This window comes from Botrytis porri (assembly GCF_014898465.1).
Source record: "Botrytis porri strain MUCL 3234 chromosome Unknown BPOR_007, whole genome shotgun sequence".
Lineage (NCBI taxonomy): Eukaryota > Fungi > Ascomycota > Leotiomycetes > Helotiales > Sclerotiniaceae > Botrytis > Botrytis porri.
The window spans coordinates 2,438,080-2,457,655 of record NW_024066081.1 but is presented as its reverse complement, the minus strand read 5'-3'; the positions used below and the strand labels follow the sequence as shown (position 1 = coordinate 2,457,655).

At 42.9% G+C, this 19,576-nt stretch overlaps 8 protein-coding genes across 8 annotated transcripts; 5 read left to right on the top strand and 3 right to left on the bottom strand.

The window, feature by feature from the left end:
* Positions 1 to 636: 636 nt before the first annotated feature.
* On the bottom strand, positions 637 to 2,016 carry EAF01_006072 (uncharacterized protein). The gene is made up of 3 exons (XM_038914326.1): positions 1,759 to 2,016; positions 1,242 to 1,565; positions 637 to 1,183 (listed from the first exon to the last, which is right to left on the bottom strand). The coding sequence occupies exons 1-3, from the start codon at positions 1,779 to 1,781 to the stop codon at positions 841 to 843; spliced, it is 690 nt and encodes a 229-aa protein (XP_038770775.1). The 5' UTR covers positions 1,782 to 2,016; the 3' UTR covers positions 637 to 840.
* Positions 2,017 to 3,646: 1,630 nt separating this feature from the next.
* On the top strand, positions 3,647 to 5,690 carry EAF01_006071 (uncharacterized protein; the record flags this gene model as incomplete). Its single annotated transcript, XM_038914325.1, has 6 exons — positions 3,647 to 4,106; positions 4,163 to 4,401; positions 4,463 to 4,591; positions 4,653 to 4,966; positions 5,028 to 5,301; positions 5,352 to 5,690. The coding sequence occupies 6 exons, from the start codon at positions 3,647 to 3,649 to the stop codon at positions 5,688 to 5,690; spliced, it is 1,755 nt and encodes a 584-aa protein (XP_038770774.1).
* Positions 5,691 to 6,608: 918 nt separating this feature from the next.
* Positions 6,609 to 7,320, top strand: EAF01_006070 (uncharacterized protein; the record flags this gene model as incomplete). Its single annotated transcript, XM_038914324.1, has 3 exons — positions 6,609 to 6,619; positions 6,712 to 6,872; positions 6,929 to 7,320. The coding sequence occupies 3 exons, from the start codon at positions 6,609 to 6,611 to the stop codon at positions 7,318 to 7,320; spliced, it is 564 nt and encodes a 187-aa protein (XP_038770773.1).
* A 961-nt stretch (positions 7,321 to 8,281) lies between these two features.
* EAF01_006069 (uncharacterized protein) lies at positions 8,282 to 9,184 on the top strand (the record flags this gene model as incomplete). The annotated part of the gene is made up of 3 exons (XM_038914323.1): positions 8,282 to 8,497; positions 8,554 to 8,625; positions 8,696 to 9,184. 3 exons carry the CDS (start codon positions 8,282 to 8,284, stop codon positions 9,182 to 9,184), a joined length of 777 nt encoding a protein of 258 aa, XP_038770772.1.
* Positions 9,185 to 9,620: 436 nt separating this feature from the next.
* Positions 9,621 to 12,217, bottom strand: EAF01_006068 (uncharacterized protein). Its single transcript, XM_038914322.1, has 3 exons — positions 11,546 to 12,217; positions 11,190 to 11,485; positions 9,621 to 11,139 (listed from the first exon to the last, which is right to left on the bottom strand). Exons 1-3 carry the CDS (start codon positions 11,892 to 11,894, stop codon positions 9,958 to 9,960), a joined length of 1,827 nt encoding a protein of 608 aa, XP_038770771.1. The 5' UTR covers positions 11,895 to 12,217; the 3' UTR covers positions 9,621 to 9,957.
* Positions 12,218 to 14,354, top strand: EAF01_006066 (uncharacterized protein). Its single transcript, XM_038914320.1, has 2 exons — positions 12,218 to 12,491; positions 12,554 to 14,354. Exons 1-2 carry the CDS (start codon positions 12,399 to 12,401, stop codon positions 12,869 to 12,871), a joined length of 411 nt encoding a protein of 136 aa, XP_038770769.1. The 5' UTR covers positions 12,218 to 12,398; the 3' UTR covers positions 12,872 to 14,354.
* On the bottom strand, positions 13,265 to 14,014 carry EAF01_006067 (uncharacterized protein; the record flags this gene model as incomplete). Its single annotated transcript, XM_038914321.1, has 1 exon — positions 13,265 to 14,014. One exon carries the CDS (start codon positions 14,012 to 14,014, stop codon positions 13,265 to 13,267), a length of 750 nt encoding a protein of 249 aa, XP_038770770.1.
* Positions 14,355 to 18,826: 4,472 nt separating the features above from the next.
* Positions 18,827 to 19,186, top strand: EAF01_006065 (uncharacterized protein; the record flags this gene model as incomplete). The annotated part of the gene is made up of 1 exon (XM_038914319.1): positions 18,827 to 19,186. The coding sequence occupies one exon, from the start codon at positions 18,827 to 18,829 to the stop codon at positions 19,184 to 19,186; it is 360 nt and encodes a 119-aa protein (XP_038770768.1).
* Between the last annotated feature and the right edge of the window lie 390 nt (positions 19,187 to 19,576).

The following is a 19,576-nucleotide window of genomic DNA, read 5'->3' as shown; positions in this document are numbered from 1 at the left end:
GAATATGATTGCTCAGAAGCACTCTTTGGGGGTAGGAATATAAGGTTCGTCCGATAGTGATAATCTTGCAGATTCCCACGTGTTGTTTGTTTCATGCAGAGGAAATTAATCGCATATAGGAGGGTCTGATTGTTTCTAGAAATAATATCATATCCATATAAATCTGTGTATGTAATTGGGTATTAGCAGGTTGAGGTCTTGAAGAAAGTTTAAATAGGAGAAAAATCAGACCCATCTGCTTCAGATTGATTATTTTTTACCAGGAAGAGATCGGTACGAGATAGGTAGGCAGGTTTGACAGGCCACCCCGATGCGGGAGACCTATCTAGGTACGTCCTCTGTGAGTAGATAGACCGTTGAGAGTTGCAACTAGCAGGAAGTCACTTATCATCAAGCTATCATGCTTAATATGTAGTATCTTACCTCGAACTTGCCTACTGATGACAACATTATTAGATTGATATGATAAACAGAAGCACGCGTTGGATCATCTCAGTATGTATCTGTGTGCACTACATCGAAGATATTTCGGAAACAAATCAGATTAAATAGCTACCGGTACCTACCTAGGTAGTGGAATGAGAATCGATTAGGGCTATGATTCGTAAAAACAAAGTGTAATTCATCTATGCAAATCACTCAGACCGGGAGATGGCAATTAGGATTTTTTCGATTTTTTTTTTCTTCTTATTTGCTTTGTTTCAATTTAGAATATCTTCCTAAAATCATCCAAAAGGGAGACTTCATTGAGCTACTCGCTGATTTAATCATTATTTGTCATATCCGTCATTTGATCGAGAAAGCTCCTTCATCTATTTGTAATTTCGCTTCACGCAACGTTTATTCTGCCGCAGATGTCTTCTCCTTTGGCAAAGGAGTAAATCGAAGATATGGCTTGATGGTGCGGAATTCTGGGAAGAGGGTTTTGGCCTCCTCATTTTTGACGGCAGGGTGGACGATTACGTCATCACCTGGAACCCAGTTGATAGGAGTGGTGATGCGGTGCTTATCACCAGTTTGAAGAGAGTCAACAACACGGAGAACCTCGGCAGTGTTACGACCAGTGGAAGCTGGGTAGGAGAGAATGAGGCGGATAGTCTTCTTTGGGTCGATGATGAACACAGATCGGATAGTGAATGCAATACCCTTAGAGTCAACGTTGGTGATATCTTGGTGGTCGAGCCTAATCTCTTTATCAGCAGATATTCCAGAGTTATAGAGAAATGGTTGATCGTGCTTACATGTCATATGCATAGGCGACCTTTCGCTCCTTGTCACCAATGATTGGGAAGGTGAGCTTGCTTCCGGAGATCTCATCAATGTCCTTGATCCATCCACCGTGTGATTCAATTGTGTTTGCGGAAAGACCAATGAGCTTAACGCCACGCTTGGTGAATTCTGGCTCGAGTTTTGCGAAAGCACCAAGTTCAGTGGTGCAAACGGGTGTGTAGTCCTCAGGATGGGAGAACAAGACAACCCAATTGTCACCAATAAACTCATGGAAATCGATTGGGCCAGTAGTGGTCTCTGCCTTGAAGTTTGGGGCAATGGATCCTAAACGGAGGCTTTGTGCAATGTTAGCAGAGTCCGAGAATGTATAATAGTGAAGTTGCATGTTAAACACGAGAAGGCCTTCAATCCTTCTTAATTTTGGCATGAACTTGCGGCCAAATAGAGACAATCGTAACATTCATATCAATAGATTGAAGTTCGATTGAAGAACCATATCCTTCATGGGAAATTGGGAGGAAAACTTACGGGGTTGGTCTCTCTTCAGCCATTTTGAATGTTTGTTAAGGGTTTGTTTGATGAGGGAGTATTGGGGTGATTTGTACAGTGTAGCTGATGTCAGGGTATTAGTAGAGATTGAGAGAGGGAGAGAGAATGAAGGAAGTAGACGGAGGAGTTGGGGGGTTTATTAAGAAAGAACCTGTTCACTTAGTCCGTTCAGGAGAATGATGCCTTATTATTACTTAATCATTGATCAAAGTGTCGCCATCGTAAGAATTAAGAGGGGTAAAAGAGAATATTGTCACGCACGTAGCTATCACGCCATCGACCTTGTCTGAGCTTGACAAGCGTTCAAACCGGATGTGGTTTAGAGAGGGGTACATCCGGATTATCTGATAGGCTTATCACTTCTGTATCAGAACTCTAATGAACAAGAAGGGTTTGGCTTTGTAACAATATCAAAATTACACTTCGCCCTTTCTGAGAATCAATAAGATTTATCATTGTCCGAACTTCGAACAGAGAGAAAGGGTCTCAAGGAAGCGGGATCTGACGGGACGGGACAGAAGCAAAAGATGGAGACGATCCAATAGCATAAGGACGACAGCCCTCAGGCCAAAAGAAGCATCAAGTCTCTGATTTTCTCTTTTCACTGATTATATTAATAAAGTGTGGAATGCGTGTAAGGCTGAGAACTGGAGACTCAGACCCTCCCTTTCATTGTGCTCCATGCATGGTGTGAACACAACTTTCAACCTCTGGTTGGAGGCATTACTGACATAATCCACTAAAAGAATCAAACGATGCGGTGAGGTCGAAGTCAAACTTTAAGTGAAGTATTGATTTACTTGAAGGGGGTTTACGATACATAATTTCATCATATTATGGATCTCTGCGGGTAAAAAATCGGCGGCAAGCAGTCTCTATATGACAGTTGAAAAGTGTCGATAATCATAGAATGCCCTTGTCATTCTCACATTCTGATGATAACAATTTCTCCCTTTTTTCCTTGTGGCAGCTTTCCTATATTTGTCTGATCGTATTCATCGTATGCGAGACAATCAATGGTCAATGTCTATCATCCAGAAGAAAATTGTCTGGCCGTTCTTCACAAAAGAGCGGAGGGTAACATTTAGCTATCTACCTAGTGCCTACCTAGGAGCTATGGTTCGCATGACCATCGCCGGAGAATATCCCTCAGGAAAGAACAACAAAGATTGGATTCCATTAACGGGTTACATTACATCTTATCGAATCTGGAGATACTTGATTGTTATTACCAATTGATTGGGTAGAGGCGCAACGATAGTGTTCCTATTCTTCTTGTTCCCTTCAATTTTCAGCCATCTCATATATCAAACTGTCACGTGAAGTAGGGTTCAAACTCGATACCGTCCGCAATTGACAGCCAAGTTCCCCATCTTGACTTTTGAATACTCCACTTCTCCGAAAGAGGCCGATCCACGAGTCCGCCACACCTACCGCTTTCATCATGATCAATCCACCAATCCACCAATCCACCACAAAAATATACTTTCCGTTCGGGAATAACAACTCACATTGGAAGATTCGGTGTAAAATCCGCATCTCTGCAGCCAATTCTTGAGCTAGAGACGGAACTAGAGACGGGTCATCTAACTCATCATGGCTTAATTCTTTGAGATCCGCGGTAAACCCTTCGTAGGCTTGTTATAGCTTCAACGGAAATAGGTACAAGGGAGTATTGCCTTCATACATATCTCGACTCAATGCCGGCCATTGCTAACTTTGTTTCCATTGAGTCATTGTTTCCTTTTCTCAGACTACATCATATTTTATATCTTCCACCTAATGCTTAATATTTACTGTCGTCGAATTTCAATCCGAGCATATATTGGAGACATCCACTTGTCTCTATAGTCTGGAGCAACGAAGAATGGGCGAAGCAGGATTGAATATGTCATCTCGTGGTGATCCCAGTAGGCAAACCTCAATATCTGACTCAACAACGGATTTCGAGGACGATGGGCAGAAAAGGTTCGAAATCGCGGTTCAGCCTGCAGTGAATTCAGCAACGAAGAGCGCGCTTCGTTCGTCAAGTCCGATCATTTACCATTATTTGACGTTCGAAACTTTGATCCCTTCGCCTACGAGTAACGTTTCATCCGACGGTTCTCCGGCAACAGCACCACCACCATGGCCACAATTGAAGAAGTACTCTTCACCGTTCGAATGGCCAGAAAGTCGCAAACGATTTACCGTCTTCCTTTCTTGTATGGCCACCATGCTCACAGCCTACACCGCGGGTGCATATTCGCCAGCTGTCAAGCAAATGTCTGAATACTGGCATGTTTCAGACATTGCGATTCTGGTTGGAATCACCACTTTCTGCTTTGGTTAGTAAAGTTTTGAAGATTACATGACAAGCATGCAGCTAATCTTACCACAAAAGGGTTCGCTATCGCTCCCATGGTTCTGGCCCCATTCTCCGAGCTGAATGGTCGGAAGCCGATTTTCATAGCTTCAGGACTGCTATTTTTTATCACTCAAATTTGCTGTGCTGTGACTCGATCTTATCCTGGCATGCTTGTTGCCAGATTTTTTGTTGGTTGTGGGAGTTCTGTGTTTTCAACAATGGTTGGTGGAGTTATTAGCGATATTCATCACAAGGAGGGTCGAAACACATCTATGGTAAATAGACGACCACTTTGAAAGTCGCGAAGAAAGTCGTTTCCAGCTAACCTGAAACCAGTCCTTATTCTCGGGTGCAGCACTTTTCGGCACTGGCTTTGGCCCATTAGTGAGCGGCTTTATTGCGCAGAACACATCCTGGCGGTGGGTATTCTGGGTGCAGGTTATTACAAATGGACTCCTGCTTGTCGTGCGTATCTCGACTCATCTCGAAGTTAACCGAAAGAGATGCTAATTTGCGTCTCATGTAGGCCATAACACTTTTCTTTCCAGAAACTAGAGGTAGCATCCTACTGAGCAAGAAAGCAAAATGTTTGAACAAGTGGTACGAAAAACGAGAGGAGGCTGGTTTCTTTGGTATTGATATGCCAACGTCAGCATCAGGTGAAAAATATGAGTCGCAGCGTATCAGATGGAAGGTCAAGTCAGACGAAGAAAGAGAATCGCTCTTGCAGATGATTAAAATTTCCGTCTACCGCCCATTTCATCTTCTATTCACAGAATCGGTAGTATTCTTCTTCAGCTTATGGGTTGCCTTTGCTTGGGCAGTGCTCTATTTGACCTTGTGAGTTTTAACTTGGGTCTACAAAGTCTGTTTCTTATCTGCTAACACTGCATACTCTTAGTGGCTCAGTTCCCCTAGTGTTTGAGACTTCGCACGGTTTTAACATTCAACAATCCGGCGCTGTATTTGCAGCTATGTCGATCGGAGCAACAACATCTACTTTCATTTCTATCTATCAAGAGCAATGGCTCGTCGGGTACCTCGAATGGTCGTCCAACAGCGCAAAGAGTCCAGGCATAATTCGAAGAAAAATCGATCTCTCGTCTCCCGAGGCAAGATTATACTTTGTTTGTTTTCAATCGGTTTTGCTGCCTGTTGGGCTTTTCTGGTTCGGCGTAAGTGATGTATCTTTCAGGTATTGTTCAATTGGCTGACAATGTTTCAGTGGACACAATTCTCTTCAATTCCTTGGATAGTCCCAACTCTCGGGATTGGCTGCGCAACTATGGGGATATATTCGATATATCTGGCAACTTTCAACTACTTCGCAGACACTTACCATCGATATGCGTCATCTGCTCTCGCGGCCCAGAGTTTCTGTCGGAATGTCCTCGGCGGTATATTCCCTCTCATTGCAACCATCATGTTCAACAATATAACATTTCAAGGGGCAGCATCTTTACTTGGTGGAATTGGAGCGCTATTGACCATAGTACCTTGGGTATTGACCATATACGGACCGACCATTCGCTTAAGAAGCAAGTTCGCAAGCGAAATTATGTAGCTTTGCCCAAGCAAAATTGTGACTTTAAAAAGTTATTTGCTATTATTCTTTTCGGAAAAAAGCGTTTCGAATTTACGATTTATGATACATGACCTTGGCCGAAGAGGCTATGAATTGTTGGGATAATTGGATATGTGCGCAACAGCTACTGAGGTCCTCAAGACATGATGGAGATGTTTGAGCATGTGGAAAAAATTATTGGTCACATGAAGAAGAATCCTCTGAGGGACAAAAAACATAGGACAATGGAGGAAAGCAGCAATCCATACGAAGATAATGAGATATGATGTACGTACATAGGGATCGAATAGATGCAAATTGTATATACCTTGTGAAACGAAGTTTGAGCATTGATGCTGCTATGATTAATAAGAAAAGACAACTTTGGGCTCCAGGGGAATTATTTTGCTTTGTATCAAGACTTTACATATTCTTTATTCAATCCTAACAGCTATTGTATACTTGAACTGACCCCTTTTTGGTAGCTTCTTGATAATATTGACCTCATTTTTCCCAGGAACACTAGTACTAGTTCAATATCAAGCTTCAAGATTCACTAGCTCGTAATAAAATCAGAGGCATTGAAGAATAATATACAAGCATTCTCCCTCCACAGCCTGGGGATTCCCAAATTTGTGAATTCAAGAGGTCCGACAAGTAGCCGAAGTCGGCTCGAAGACAGTACTGACCTTGCTAGCGTTATCAGACCCTGATGGAGATCTTCGGCCAAGGATAACAATTTATTTACTAGGTATCTGCTACCAACTATCGGTCTGAATTGATCTGGAAAAACACAACATTTACTCCCAATCCGAATTGATCTTTACAAACTTGTTCATCAACTTCTGGATTTAAGCAATAGGAATACCTAGGCACAACCTCAAAACTTTATCAAAATTTAAATAATCCATAGACAAAATGTTGCGTTGGTAAGCATTTCCTTATCTTTTATGCAGCCGCTGATATCATAATTCTTCTTGTCTCAGATCTCCATGATCAATAGCTAACATTAAAGTAACAGGTACCAGATGAAGTTGGCAGCTCGTCCTGTCCTTACTCAATGTGTGACATCGGCAGTCCTCTTCGCAACTGGAGATGTATTGGCACAACAATTAGTTGAAAAGAAGGGTATCAAAGACCATGAAATCGCTCGCACAGGTCGCATGGCACTTTACGGTGGTGGTATGTAGAAAAGAGCTCGAAACAACATAGGAAAGAGATTCTAATGTTCTTTATAGCTGTCTTTGGTCCAATCGCTACCAACTGGTTCAAATTTCTTCAAAACCATGTTGTTTTAAAGAACAAGAACCTCGAAATAGCAGCTCGAGTCGCAGCCGATCAATGTATTATTGCCCCCATCAACTTAGGCTTGTTCCTTACCACCATGTCCGTCCTCGAAGGAAGCGATCCAAAGAAGAAGATCGAAGCCAACTACTCTACCGCCCTCCAAAAGAATTACATGATCTGGCCTGCTGTTCAAGCTGTCAACTTCAAACTTGTTCCTCTTGAGCACAGAGTCTTGGTTGTCAACATCGTCTCCTTGGGCTGGAACTGCTACCTCAGTTACTTGAACGGCCGTAGTACGGAAGTCACAGTCGAGAAGGTGGTAGGGAAGGTCAAGGAACTTTAGAAAATAGATATCATGGTTATAAATCGGGATGCGTTACTTACTCTGACCTATGACGATTTGATGGATCTCACAAGATCTCGACTGGATAGACTTTTAAAAGTACTGCATCATATCATAGCGAGGCGTTTAGGATCGGCTTCAGTTGTATTGCGAACATAGATGGTCTAGATCATAGATATATAAAACAATGAATGCATTTGGGACGGGGTCGATGATTTTCTGCCTATTTTTTTGTGAATGTTTTGATTGATCGGTGACGTATGTTGGATTCTACTATCTGATATCTGACAGTGGAATATTCTTCGACTTCCTCCCAGATACTTGTAGACACGAATTATATTTACCGAGTAAATTATTGCTTCAATCATCTGAAAGGCATCTTCTTTTTATTCTTCCATTTCAATCATTTTCACCTATCTCCAAAGGTCTAGATATTTAACCACGGCCAACGCCCAAATGCCAGCGACTCACGTGATATGTATCTTACTAAGCATCCAGGGTTCCAGCCGAGCTTTTTCAAAGCAGCAAGGGCCACCACCACCCACCACCTGTAATTGCAAGTCTAGTCTAGTCGCATCGCAACTTCAAAAAATTGAAGAAAGTACTAACAGCCAAAGCAAAGCAACCCCTACAATACTAAATCGGAAGAGCTCCGATAATCTCAATACATAGGTATAAATTAGGCAATTTGCCTGGAGCAACAAGTCTATCCAATCAAAAGAAAGTGAACCGAGCATAATCGTCTCGAGACTCTTTTGCCTTGACTATTATCCATTCACTCATCACCCCGCCACGGAAATAGAATTTCGACTAGCCTCGCATTCAATTCTGCAAGAGCACATCAGATCAACTCTAGGAATCTTCTCAGCACTGACTTTATTCCAACTCGACTCTTCTTTCTCCTCCCCTTTACGATCCATCAGACACTCGATCCCACCACACATTCAAATATAATACAAACATGGCAGCCGTCGCAGCACAAGCACCAACTGGTGAACAAGTTGACTTGTCAACTATTCCAGTCTCACCTGAAGGAGCCAGCAATTCGAATGAGAACACCAAGCCAGCCACAGAAGATGAACAAATCACTGTTTTTCATGATAAGGACAACTTCAACGTCAAGCATCCTTTGATGAACAAATGGACTTTGTGGTTCACAAAGCCACCCAGTGGAAAGGTAGCTCTTCGAACAAGAAGGTCTTTTTAGGTCGATTATGCTAACTTCAAATGTAGGGTGACAACTGGAATGATCTCTTAAAAGAAGTTATCACTTTCAACTCGGTTGAGGAATTTTGGGGTGTTTATGTAAGTATAATGTTCTGAATGCTTTGTCTTCGACTATTATCTTTTGACTTTGCTAACTTTTTTTTCGCAGAACAATATCGCACCAACCTCTGAACTCGCCCTCAAATCTGATTACCATCTGTTCAAGGAGGGCGTTCGACCAGAATGGGAGGATCAGCAAAACAAGCACGGTGGAAAATGGTCATATCAGTTCAAGGAAAAGCGCAATGTTCCTATTGATGAACTTTGGCTCCACGTCATGTTGGCAGCTATTGGAGAGACTCTCGAAGAAGAGGATGACGGAGAGGTGATGGGTGTTGTTGTCAACGTCAGAAAGGGATTCTACCGTGTTGGTGTCTGGACTCGCACAATCGGCAAGAGCATTCCTGGAGGTGGAGACGGCAATGGTGCTGGAGGAAAGGGAAGATCCGCCGAAAAGGGCAAAGAAGTTTTGATGAACATCGGCAAAAAGTTCAAGGAAGTGTTGAAGCTCCCAGCATCTGAGGCAGTTGAGTTCTCTGGCCATACCGATAGTGCACACAGCGGAAGTACTCGTGCGAAGGCCAAGCATTCAGTCTAGACGCTTTCGACATGTACACGAGATGAGATACGATTCTCCTTTGCCTGCGTTACGATTTCGTGATTTTCTTTTCTATAAAGGTCCACGAAGTAGGCTAGGGCTAAATGGATGGCAGTTCAACAAAGGTTTCCGGGTTTTTTATTGCAATATCTGCATGCATTATTGAAGGCAACAAATACCTAAAATCGGCTTCTTAAAACTATAGGGGAGTAGTATTTGTGCCATATTGTTTTATTGCTCTGCTATTACACTACCGCTTTTGGTGGTGGTTATTTTATGCATGGCGTTATTCTACACTGGGCAATCAATATAGGCTCAGATATCAGAGGTGTGTTCATAGAGATGCGCGAAGCATGAATTTAGCAAAATCAAGGATACATATCATTTGAAATGATGAGCGTCACAGTGAATGCCAGGCAAATATATTGAGAAAGATGTACATGGTTATAGGTGTGCTTGTTGCTGTCTTTCATCTGAAGTTTGTGCGAGGAGCAATGAGTGTATATTAGCTTAAGCGGACTTCTTCGTCTGAAACGCACTTCTACATTCTGCATGCATGGTTGTTCTTACCCCTTTCCTCTCCTCTTTTTAGGAGTATCATGTTAGCGGCATGTCGATGTATTTAGGTGATGTAATATCTATAGAGTGTATCCTGATGGAAGTTACAAACAGAGACAGTCGAGATGATATATTTATCTTCTATGTATGAGGGTTACTTCGCTACAATGTATTTCGTATCTGTCCCCAGCCCTTCTATGTTACAGTTCTACCTCTTACATTTCATCTCCACTAATATCATCTACAAAAACGCTTTTCACAAGAAGCTTCTTATTGATCTTCCCCATTGCATTCCTCGGAATACTCTCCACAACCCTCATCACCTGCGGGATCTTATATGCCGCCAAGCGTTCCTTGAGCGCTCTTCTCATATCCAATGGTCCCCATTTCTTTCCCTCTAGAAATTCTTCATTCAATACTACTACCGCTCCGACTTTCTGGCCCCAATTTCCCGATGGCACGGCACAGACTGCACATTCTGATATTTGGGGGAGTGATAGCATCTCACGTTCTACTTCAAGCGCGCTTACTTTTTCCCCTCCGGATTTAATAATGTCAGCTGATTTGCGACCGCGGATGAAATACATAGGACCTTTAGCCCATTCCTGGTCACTCTTGCCCGCGCTGTCGACATAGCGACGCACAGCCACATCGCCCGTTTTGAACCAACGACCACCCCCATCCGGATCGTCGACGTGCTCTTTAAGTGTAGCTTCTGGGTTACGCCAATATTCTTTGAAGATCGTGGGGCCGCGGAGCTGGATTTCTCCATCGCGTTCTTTGCCGTTGGAGTCGAGTTCTGAGCCGAGAGCAATCACTTCGTTGGTTTCGGTGTCGACGAGTCGGACTTGGACGGTGGGGAGCGGCCAGCCTACGCTGCCGTCCACGCGGTCCATGGGGGATAGACCACAGGAGAGGGCCATGCCGACTTCGGTCATGCCATAGCGTTCGAGAAGGATGTTGTTGGAGGAGAGGGTGGACCAAGCATTTTTGGTTGGAGTAGGAAGAGCGGCGCTGCCAGAGATATTGAGGCGGAGGTTTGAGGGAGAGATGGCTTCTTTTGCTGCAGATTGCTGTTCGGGTGAGAGATCTTTGTGGGTTTTCAAAAGACGATTATAGACTGTGGGGACGACTGTGAAGAATGTTATGGGTTCCTTGATTTTGGTATCCGGCAAGAATGGGGCAGCGAAGCGTTGCCAAACGGCCGTGGCGTTGAATGGGAAGAGAAACTCGATCGTAGAACCAGTAAACAGGGGTGCAAGAATGGCATTTACAGTGCCGTGAATATGATGAAGAGGGAGCACATGAAGGAGATGATCTCGAGGACTGTAATTCCAAGCTTCGATCAGAGATTTTGATTGTGCTGTCAGGACTGATTGAGGAAGCAAAACTCCTTTCTGGCATCTGTAAGTCAATGTTCATATTCTACAATAATGGGAAAGCTCACAGGTCTGTTGGTTGTGCCTGATGTATACAACATCATGCCCCCTTTACCCTCTGATGGCCCTTCCAACGTGACTTTGCCATAGTCTGAGTTCTCAAGCTTTTTCTCAAGTTTAACATGTTTTGGTTTGGATTCCAGATCAGTATCCATCACTTCTTGAGCCTTGCTCTCGAATTTGGTGGAAGACAATAACATTGAAGCCTCGCTTTGGTCCAAGATGTATTGTAATTCATGGGCAGGAAATGCCGGGGACAATGGAACAGCTATAGAGTGTGAACCAAAGATGGAGAGTAAAGTCACTATATGTGTATTATCTTAATCTATGTTCTTTTTGCGTATGGATGTTTTGGGTTGCGCACCCACATAATCATAGCTATTTTCTACAAGGAAAGCAACTCTTTCTCCCTCCAATCCCTTTTTCCCAGCCTCGTTAGCGAGTGTGTCTCTGCTTTCTGCTACATCATGTAATAATTGACCATATGTAAAGCGTCTTCCAGAGGCTGAATGTATTACTGATGTAGATTTAGGGTCATGGCTTGAGATAGCTTCGAAGAGGGGTAATCTTGGGAGCGTGGACGCCATTCTTGCACTGAGTAGAGTCGCGGGAGTTTTTGAGAATGAACGGAAGAATGTTGAAGGGTTTCGTTGTAGAAGTAACGGTGATCTTCTACTGCAGAACATTGAGGCGACAGGAAGGTGGAGAGGCATTGATACGGGCGGTTCATTGGATGGCAGATAAACGCGAATTGCAAGGAGGCCTGTCGAGAGATGCTGCTAATCGTCCGAGGTCCGAAGTGGAGTTGATGCTGCTTTGGAACGTATTGGTAAGTAGTAGTAGTATATCGGTCGAGATCAATTTGCTTTTAGGTAATCCTTATTGCATCTAATACAAGTGCACTTTTTCCAGAGCCAACCAAAATCCTCTGGGAAGTCTATAGACGGTCTAGAGATCTAAACATTCTCGACCGAAGATGGACTTCGAGATTCTAGAATTGTGATTCGGGAAGGGCTACGGATGATGACGCGGGCCGGTTCCTGATATAAGTCTAGCCTCAAAACCACAAGGCTCTTTCCTAATCCTTGCTACAGTTGGCGAGGCTGTCATGCAATACACAATTATATCGTACAATCAATTAGATATTGGAACAGTTTGCGCTCCAATCAAACATTCGTCATTACCATCTTCTCAGTCTATTGTGAAGCAATAGATTAATGCTTCGCATCATTCGTCCCGCTGTCTCACGGCGCTATCTATCAACAATCATGACATCCAATACTCCATACGAAGATATCATACGCACTCGAGTAAGTATACCTCTCCCCTCATTTCTGGTTTATGTATTGTTTCCACTAACATATCCTTCCAGCTGACAGAAGAGTTAAAACCTACCCGTCTTGAAATATTCAACGATTCATCCAAACACTCACATCACCAAGCTATGGCTGGTTCAACGTCTCATGAGACCCATTTTCGAGTCGAGATCGTCTCGGAAGCTTTTACCAAAAAGATGCAACCTGCAAGACATAGAATGGTGTATGCCTTGCTGAAAGAGGAGATGGCGAAAGAAGGTGGCATTCACGCTTTACAGCTGAAGACAAGGACACCTGAGGAAGAGGAAAGGCAGAAGGCAAAGGAGGAAGAAGAGGACAAAGGAGCGGTCGTTGCTGAGGCAAGTGGACCTTAGTAGAGGATTTTGATGTTGTATCTAGCGATCGAGATATTTCATTCGAGAATCATTACAAAACAGCAGATTGCGCGGTCCAGGGAAACAACTGTGAAGCCGTGTGTTTATGCTATTGCTTGGTTGTGAAGTTAAGGGCAGATTTGAACCTACAGAGCGAACACATTGAGCGAAAGATTGCAGCGTCTCATTTCATGAAAAATCTAAGCATACATATCACTTATACCATATTAATCGACTTCTCGACGCCTAAATTCTCGCTTTGGTCAAAGTTATTTGCGCTCAAAAACGAGTTTAGAGGCTTCAAGATAAATAGTATAAGACGAACGCTGTCTATATTTGTTTAATCGCTGCTCGACTGTGAACCAAGACCAAAGGGACAGATGCTTGATTGAATCAGACAGGCAGGTCGACTGTCAAAACACCCAGCTGTTCCGCTAATTCGAGCAGTGGATTTACCACAGCTTCGACATCTCCAGTTTTGATCGGAATTCTATGATTGCCATCCCATTCAATCACTTGCGCACTTCCTTTCTCGCACCAAATTTTGAGCAATTCTTGATGTAACTCCAATCCCGGGTCTTTGGATCCATGAACATGAATAGTTGGTAAAGTCAAAACGTCATTCTCATCCACTGGTCCCCATCTATCCTGATCTCTCTCCATACTAATCAATGGCGGTCTGCCCGCCATCAAAACCGCAAATCTCCAATCATGACCCTCCAAGTCCCTTCCCCCTTCTTCTCTGATCTGCCTCCTCAACAACAAGCTCCCAGCTATCTTCGCCCCCTGACTGAATCCCAACAATCCTACCCATTCCCCGGTAGCTCCTTTAGCATCATCCTCTCTCATCGCTTTCTCAATACTCTCTTCGATAGCAATCACCTCATCACGTGTATTTATCACTTCATGTTCTGGTAACCAGCCCAGCCAGCGTTTAAAAGGTCCACAGTCTCCATAGACGCTTGTAACATCGGGCCCGGCACCAGATTCAAACGGTGCTTCGGCAAATATGAGACGGAAATAAGGTTTCAAATGCAAGGAGAGGACGCGACATTGCATGGTAAAGATTCGAGCGTTTGTTCCCCCGCCGTGGAGACAGAGAAGCCGGGGCAGATCAAGTGTGGGGTCGTGGTGTGTAGACATTATTGCTTGTGAACAGCGAAGACTGTGGTTTGGGAGATCAATGAATATTGTGCAGAGTTTGGGATAAGATATGATTCTTGGATGAGAACGAGATGTAAATGTATAGGTTGTTGAGCTGATGACAGGTAAGATCAAGCTATGCTAAATTTAGAACAGGTAACTTAGCCTTTTGTGCTACGTTCCTATTGTGCTTTGACAATCAGTCGATCGTATCTTGGAAACTTATGGATAGCTGATCCTACAACTCTCATCAACGATGAATGCATGCGAACAAGTTCAATACACCCAGAAAAGTGGTTAGGATTCTATTACGGATGTCCATCTCAATAGAATTGAGGGGTTCGAAGAAGTGTTGGCGGGGAGGTGGGGTTTGATAAGGTAAGGGGGGTCCTGCCAACACCGACACAGATCACTTTGCGGAATTCCATCCCTGGAATAGTACCACACTGATTTAACCTTGGAATACCTTGAACTTTGTCTATTCAGACGTGCCAAAAGACGTATGGTATCTCGAAAGCAGAAGATGAGCTATCGATGTTCTCAACATTAATCAATATTAATTGATGAACAACAAACCTGGGCACTTTGAAGTAACATTGCGTGGAGAGATTCTGTCCCCAACAACCTCAGCAGTCTCGAGGCAGGGCGTTCAATCGTCCGAAGTGCAGTTTGATAATCAAAGCTGTCACTATTTGAGGATATTTGGAGATATTCCAATCTATGAGATGCATTCAGTCTTCTGCATTATGTGGATAATTTACTTGAAGTAGTAGCCCTGGAGAGCTTCTCATTGTCGGATCATACGCCGCGCGAGCTACTTAAAACCCAAGGACCTTCTTGTACCTACAATGTCATCCAATTGCTTTTCAGATCACAAGAATTCATATCAGTAGCGACGTGTACATCGGTCGCTATCAAGTGATGGCTTTTTATCACGCTTGCCTCCAATTGCTCTTGCTAGATTGACTTCAAACGTTTCCATCCACCCTTAGCCATAACTTTTGTATACCTTGATACGGTGGAAAGTTCCATTCTCCATTTGAGCTTAGTGACATTTAGTTGATGAATCTTGTGGTTTATTTTAATCTAAAGAACTTACTTCTTCAATCTGCATTCTTTTTGGAAATAGTTTCAAAGATATGACTTTTTCGAGATAAATGACTTCTATAGCATACCCAACTTGGCCTACTGCCTAACATCCCATCATCCGCCTGATCTTATCATCTACGTCAAGCTGATTGTAATAACTTCAGATCATTCACGTGATAAAGAAAATTGTGGAAATTGTGGCATTGTTCACAGACTGTTGCTTAGCCGAGTTTCTACAATTATTACTCGCGCTGATATCACATTCAAAACAATGACGGAACAACCCTACTACTTGTGTATATATTCTCCAGGCTCACGTTATAATATTCAACTCTAAGTCACAGTAACATCAATACCTAAAAAGTACACTCTACCAAAAGCTATATTCATAGTATCTACCAGCAAACCCTCTCAGCCCATTTTAAACTTAACCATGTGCAAGAACGCCAAGTTTATTATGTATGCGGAGACTGCACTCTCAGTATCGAGGGTTGCACTTACCAGGAACTAACGAACTGCCGTCCAACTGATTGCCCTCGCTATCAAGTGGTAGTGGTGAATGAAACGAGAGTTTGCATTGTTTGTTGGAAAGAGAGAAACACCGAGGCTTCAGTCGAGCCCGCGACCTGAGGGCCCAAGCGATTGCGTCAAGTGGAGGTTGGAGAGTACTGTATAATTTCATTTGTAGATCAGATGAATTTTGAAGTTACTGAGTGAGATATAGTAGGTCTGGTACTTACTTTACTTGCTTCTTTGACTGCAATACAATATCCTTAAAAAAAAAATAAGTTCCAATTCTGTATGAATATCATGTGAAATAAATTGAATGTGAAGTTGATAGTCCCGTCAAAAGTTATAAACCCATAATCCAAGCTTGTCCCCTTTCTTTTGCATCTATGCAAAATGTGCTAATCTTTCGAGTTCAGATCAAATGCAAAACCTCACAACACTGTCTACCGATAAGGATTGCAAGGCATAAGAAGTTGCTCACAGCTCCTCTTCCAGAATGAAATCCACAGAAAGGATTGTTAAAAAAAGAAAGTATTGTCAAAGAAAGTGTTTTCAAGCAGCATTCCATTCAAGACAAAGCAAAAGTTATCCTTGAAACCATGAACAACGAGAATCCTAAAAAGCATCAGTATCAGCTGAATACGCCTGTCATATGTGCAAAGAGTTCGCGAGGGTAACATGCCGTTCACGATTCTACCACTCTGCACTCGAGTCTACTAATTTATAGTATTACGGTGATATTGAGTTCCTCTCTGGTCGAATGGATACGTTTATTCTCGTATCTAGTTTTTTGTTGGCGTTCTTTGTCTTGAGTATTGTGTTGTGCAAATTTGATCCGGCTGTACTGTCATACCACGTTTCTTATCCGTTCAAAAATATTCTTCAACACTCTTATTCAACTAGTATTATGAACCTTATGATGTGCTGTGCTAAGTTACACAGGAAAACTCTACTTGGGTGAGGGAGTCCAGTCCAAGTAGCATCAAGCGTGATGTTCGACTATAGATACTGGTTTTGAGTACCGTCCTGCTTGCTGTACTAGTCATGGAGAAAATAATCTATATCAAGATAGAAAATGAGAATCTAAGTTGCGGCGGCAGCTGCCAATCAGAGGTAACAAGATTCTAAGTCGGCATACTGAAAATGTTATTATGAAACTCGAACTCCTATGCTTATTTTGATTGAGACGATAACTAATGAATAATTAAAGGAGCTATTAGGTTTAAATTTTTACTCATGATCTTACAAGAATGTATGAATTCTGATATTTAATATGTTTCAACATTCATGCATTATTGTCCTGGATATCTGACAGAAACATCTCTGTCACACGAAATTACCAAATCCAGTAAGTCAATCACTATGTCCCTATCCGAAGAGAGAACTTGGTTTTAATAAATTGCCGAAGCTGGTAGAGGTTGGAAATGCATCTTGCACAAGATATATATCAAATATACACGATTAGAATCTCCCTCAAAGTATCAGCACCACATTGTCACTTAACTGTAGCTTAGGGGAAAATATGTGACTTGCTCTGAACATATATCTAGGTCCATTAGATATCCCCGTTACTAATTTTCACATTCTAATTGTGAGTTTGATTGATACATGGCCTCTCATTCGTAGACACCAGAAGGATCGATTTTGAGCAAGAGCGGAATCGAAGTATAAGTGTGAGTGCCTAGAAACCCATAGATGAATAGAACTCTTTCTTAGTAACTATTAGTAATTATCAAGGTGCCTTTAATGACACTGTACTAGCATCACATGACCCAGATCGCTACTTTAGTATCAAACTTCCTAGAGTCGCACCCAATATATGTAGTCTAACATAATCTGAGATGGTGAGCGCGACACATCTGACCGCACCCATTTGACCTCCGCCCTTATTGATCAAGATTCTAGGTTAGGTAGTGGCTATTGGGCATTAATTTTGCCTCACACTCGCTCCCATTTTAATGAGAGTTGTCACTGATTCCAACTATCTTCATATTACACTACATCGTACCCCTTTCCGTCCGTATGTCTTCATCCTCGCCCCCAATAGCAAACCCACGTGGGGTGGACAAGAACACAAATGCCAACTACTCATGTTCTCGGCCTGTTCCGACTCTAGTCTGGCCCGGAATCCAAGGGACAAGATCATCGAATCGAGGCAGCACAACGAGCCGAATTCTTTAGACAGCTGGTGTTTGTGTTCCTCGTTTTCGGAAGCTTCAGCTCCTCTGTTTCCGGCCCGAGAGCATTTTACACCCGAATGTCATATTCAAAATCCTCACGACTTCGTGTTCCACGAATTCTGAGACAAAAAGCAATCAATCTAATCTAGTTTTTACTGCCTTGGGTGTGCACGTTCGACAAGTACATGAGCCTCAGTGTACCTTGCACCGCCCTGAGCGCCCTCTTCCGTTTGTAAGGTTACCTCTATTGCATATCCGCCAATATCCGAGACTAAACTAATGCCGACATGGCATTTACTATTGGATTTTGCAAATGCCGTTCAGAAAAATTGGTGTGAGATTGTACAGACATGGGGAAATATAATTCTCACGTCGTGATCCTTGATAGCGATATTACACTCAAACAAGCTTAATTTATCCTATGGGATCAATTGCCGGAGTCGTCGATGATCTTGTACTTATTTCTAGGGTTCACCGCCCTTCTTTTCGATATCGTGCTAGGGCGATGATCTTCAAGGCGGGTAGTATTCGCCCTTTTTTCAGAGCCCTAGAGCGTTTTGTGCTCGAGTCGGGTATAGAAAGGGGTATTGCGGCATGTTCTTCGTGTAATTCAAGGAGCTTTTCTGGCATTTGAAAGTACACCCGTTGAATTGATGGTCGATCACCCGTTCGGTATATCGCAACGAGAAGAGCTCTTTTGTTCTTCTCGTCCTTCATATTGGTCATATCTTTTCATATATCCTTAATTCATAGAGCTTGAAGACTTTAATTTCCATACATGGAAAGACTTGATGCGCCCCTACTATATATGCAGCATCCCAGTGGCAAATACACATCTATAGTTCTGTGTATCGTTTATATGCATTAATTGACCACGTCAAACTCGATAACCTACAACTATATAATTGCTCTTTCTTCCTTCATTACTTCGACTCTCCAGTCCTCTCGACTCATCAGCACTAGCTCTACTTGACTCAATCATAATCCGGAGCATCAACCTGACTAAAACGATCCAAAAGACATTTACTCAACAATGTGCAACTCAAGCCAGAAATCCTCTTCTTCCTCAAGATCCTCCAAAGAATATCTCTCCACACCATCAGCATCCTCAAAATCAAACTCGACCTCATCCTCTGCCTCTCAAAGGGCCCAACAGGGCTCAAGTGCCTCACACTCTTCATCTTCATCCGCAATCTCATCCTCATCGCAGTCATCCCAAACGGATTCAGCTGAACACAAGCATCAAGGTGAAGCAATCAAGCGATATGAGAACGAACCTAGAGATTACAAGTCTTGGGTTGTGGAGGAATACGATGTACATCAGCAACAAGCGAGCGAAGTGCATTGGAATGAAGTGGAGAGAGATCTCCAAGGTGTGGAGTGGACGCATTAAGGTTGTCTAGATGCGAAGCAAACTGATAGAGTTATGGTCTTTCTGAAAGGTGGAGTTTTACTGGGATACAAGAGGTTCTGATGGCGTTAAAAGGAGCCTCGAGGATTGAGTACCGTGCAGCGGACGAGAGATGACTTATGCAATGACGGATTTTATGATTACGATTTTCTAAAGATATCTGGGAATGGGATTGTTGGTTTCAAACGGGACTTGGTAGAGCAGGGACAACGAAGGCAAGGGGAGAGAGTTATGTATACAGTTTACCATATACATACACGATCAGCTCCTAGGCTGACGAGGTATTAGATAGAGGATAAAGAGGCCCAAGGCCACGAGGTATAATACACGAAAGGGGGATTTTTAATTAGAAATTTATTTTGTTACCAACTG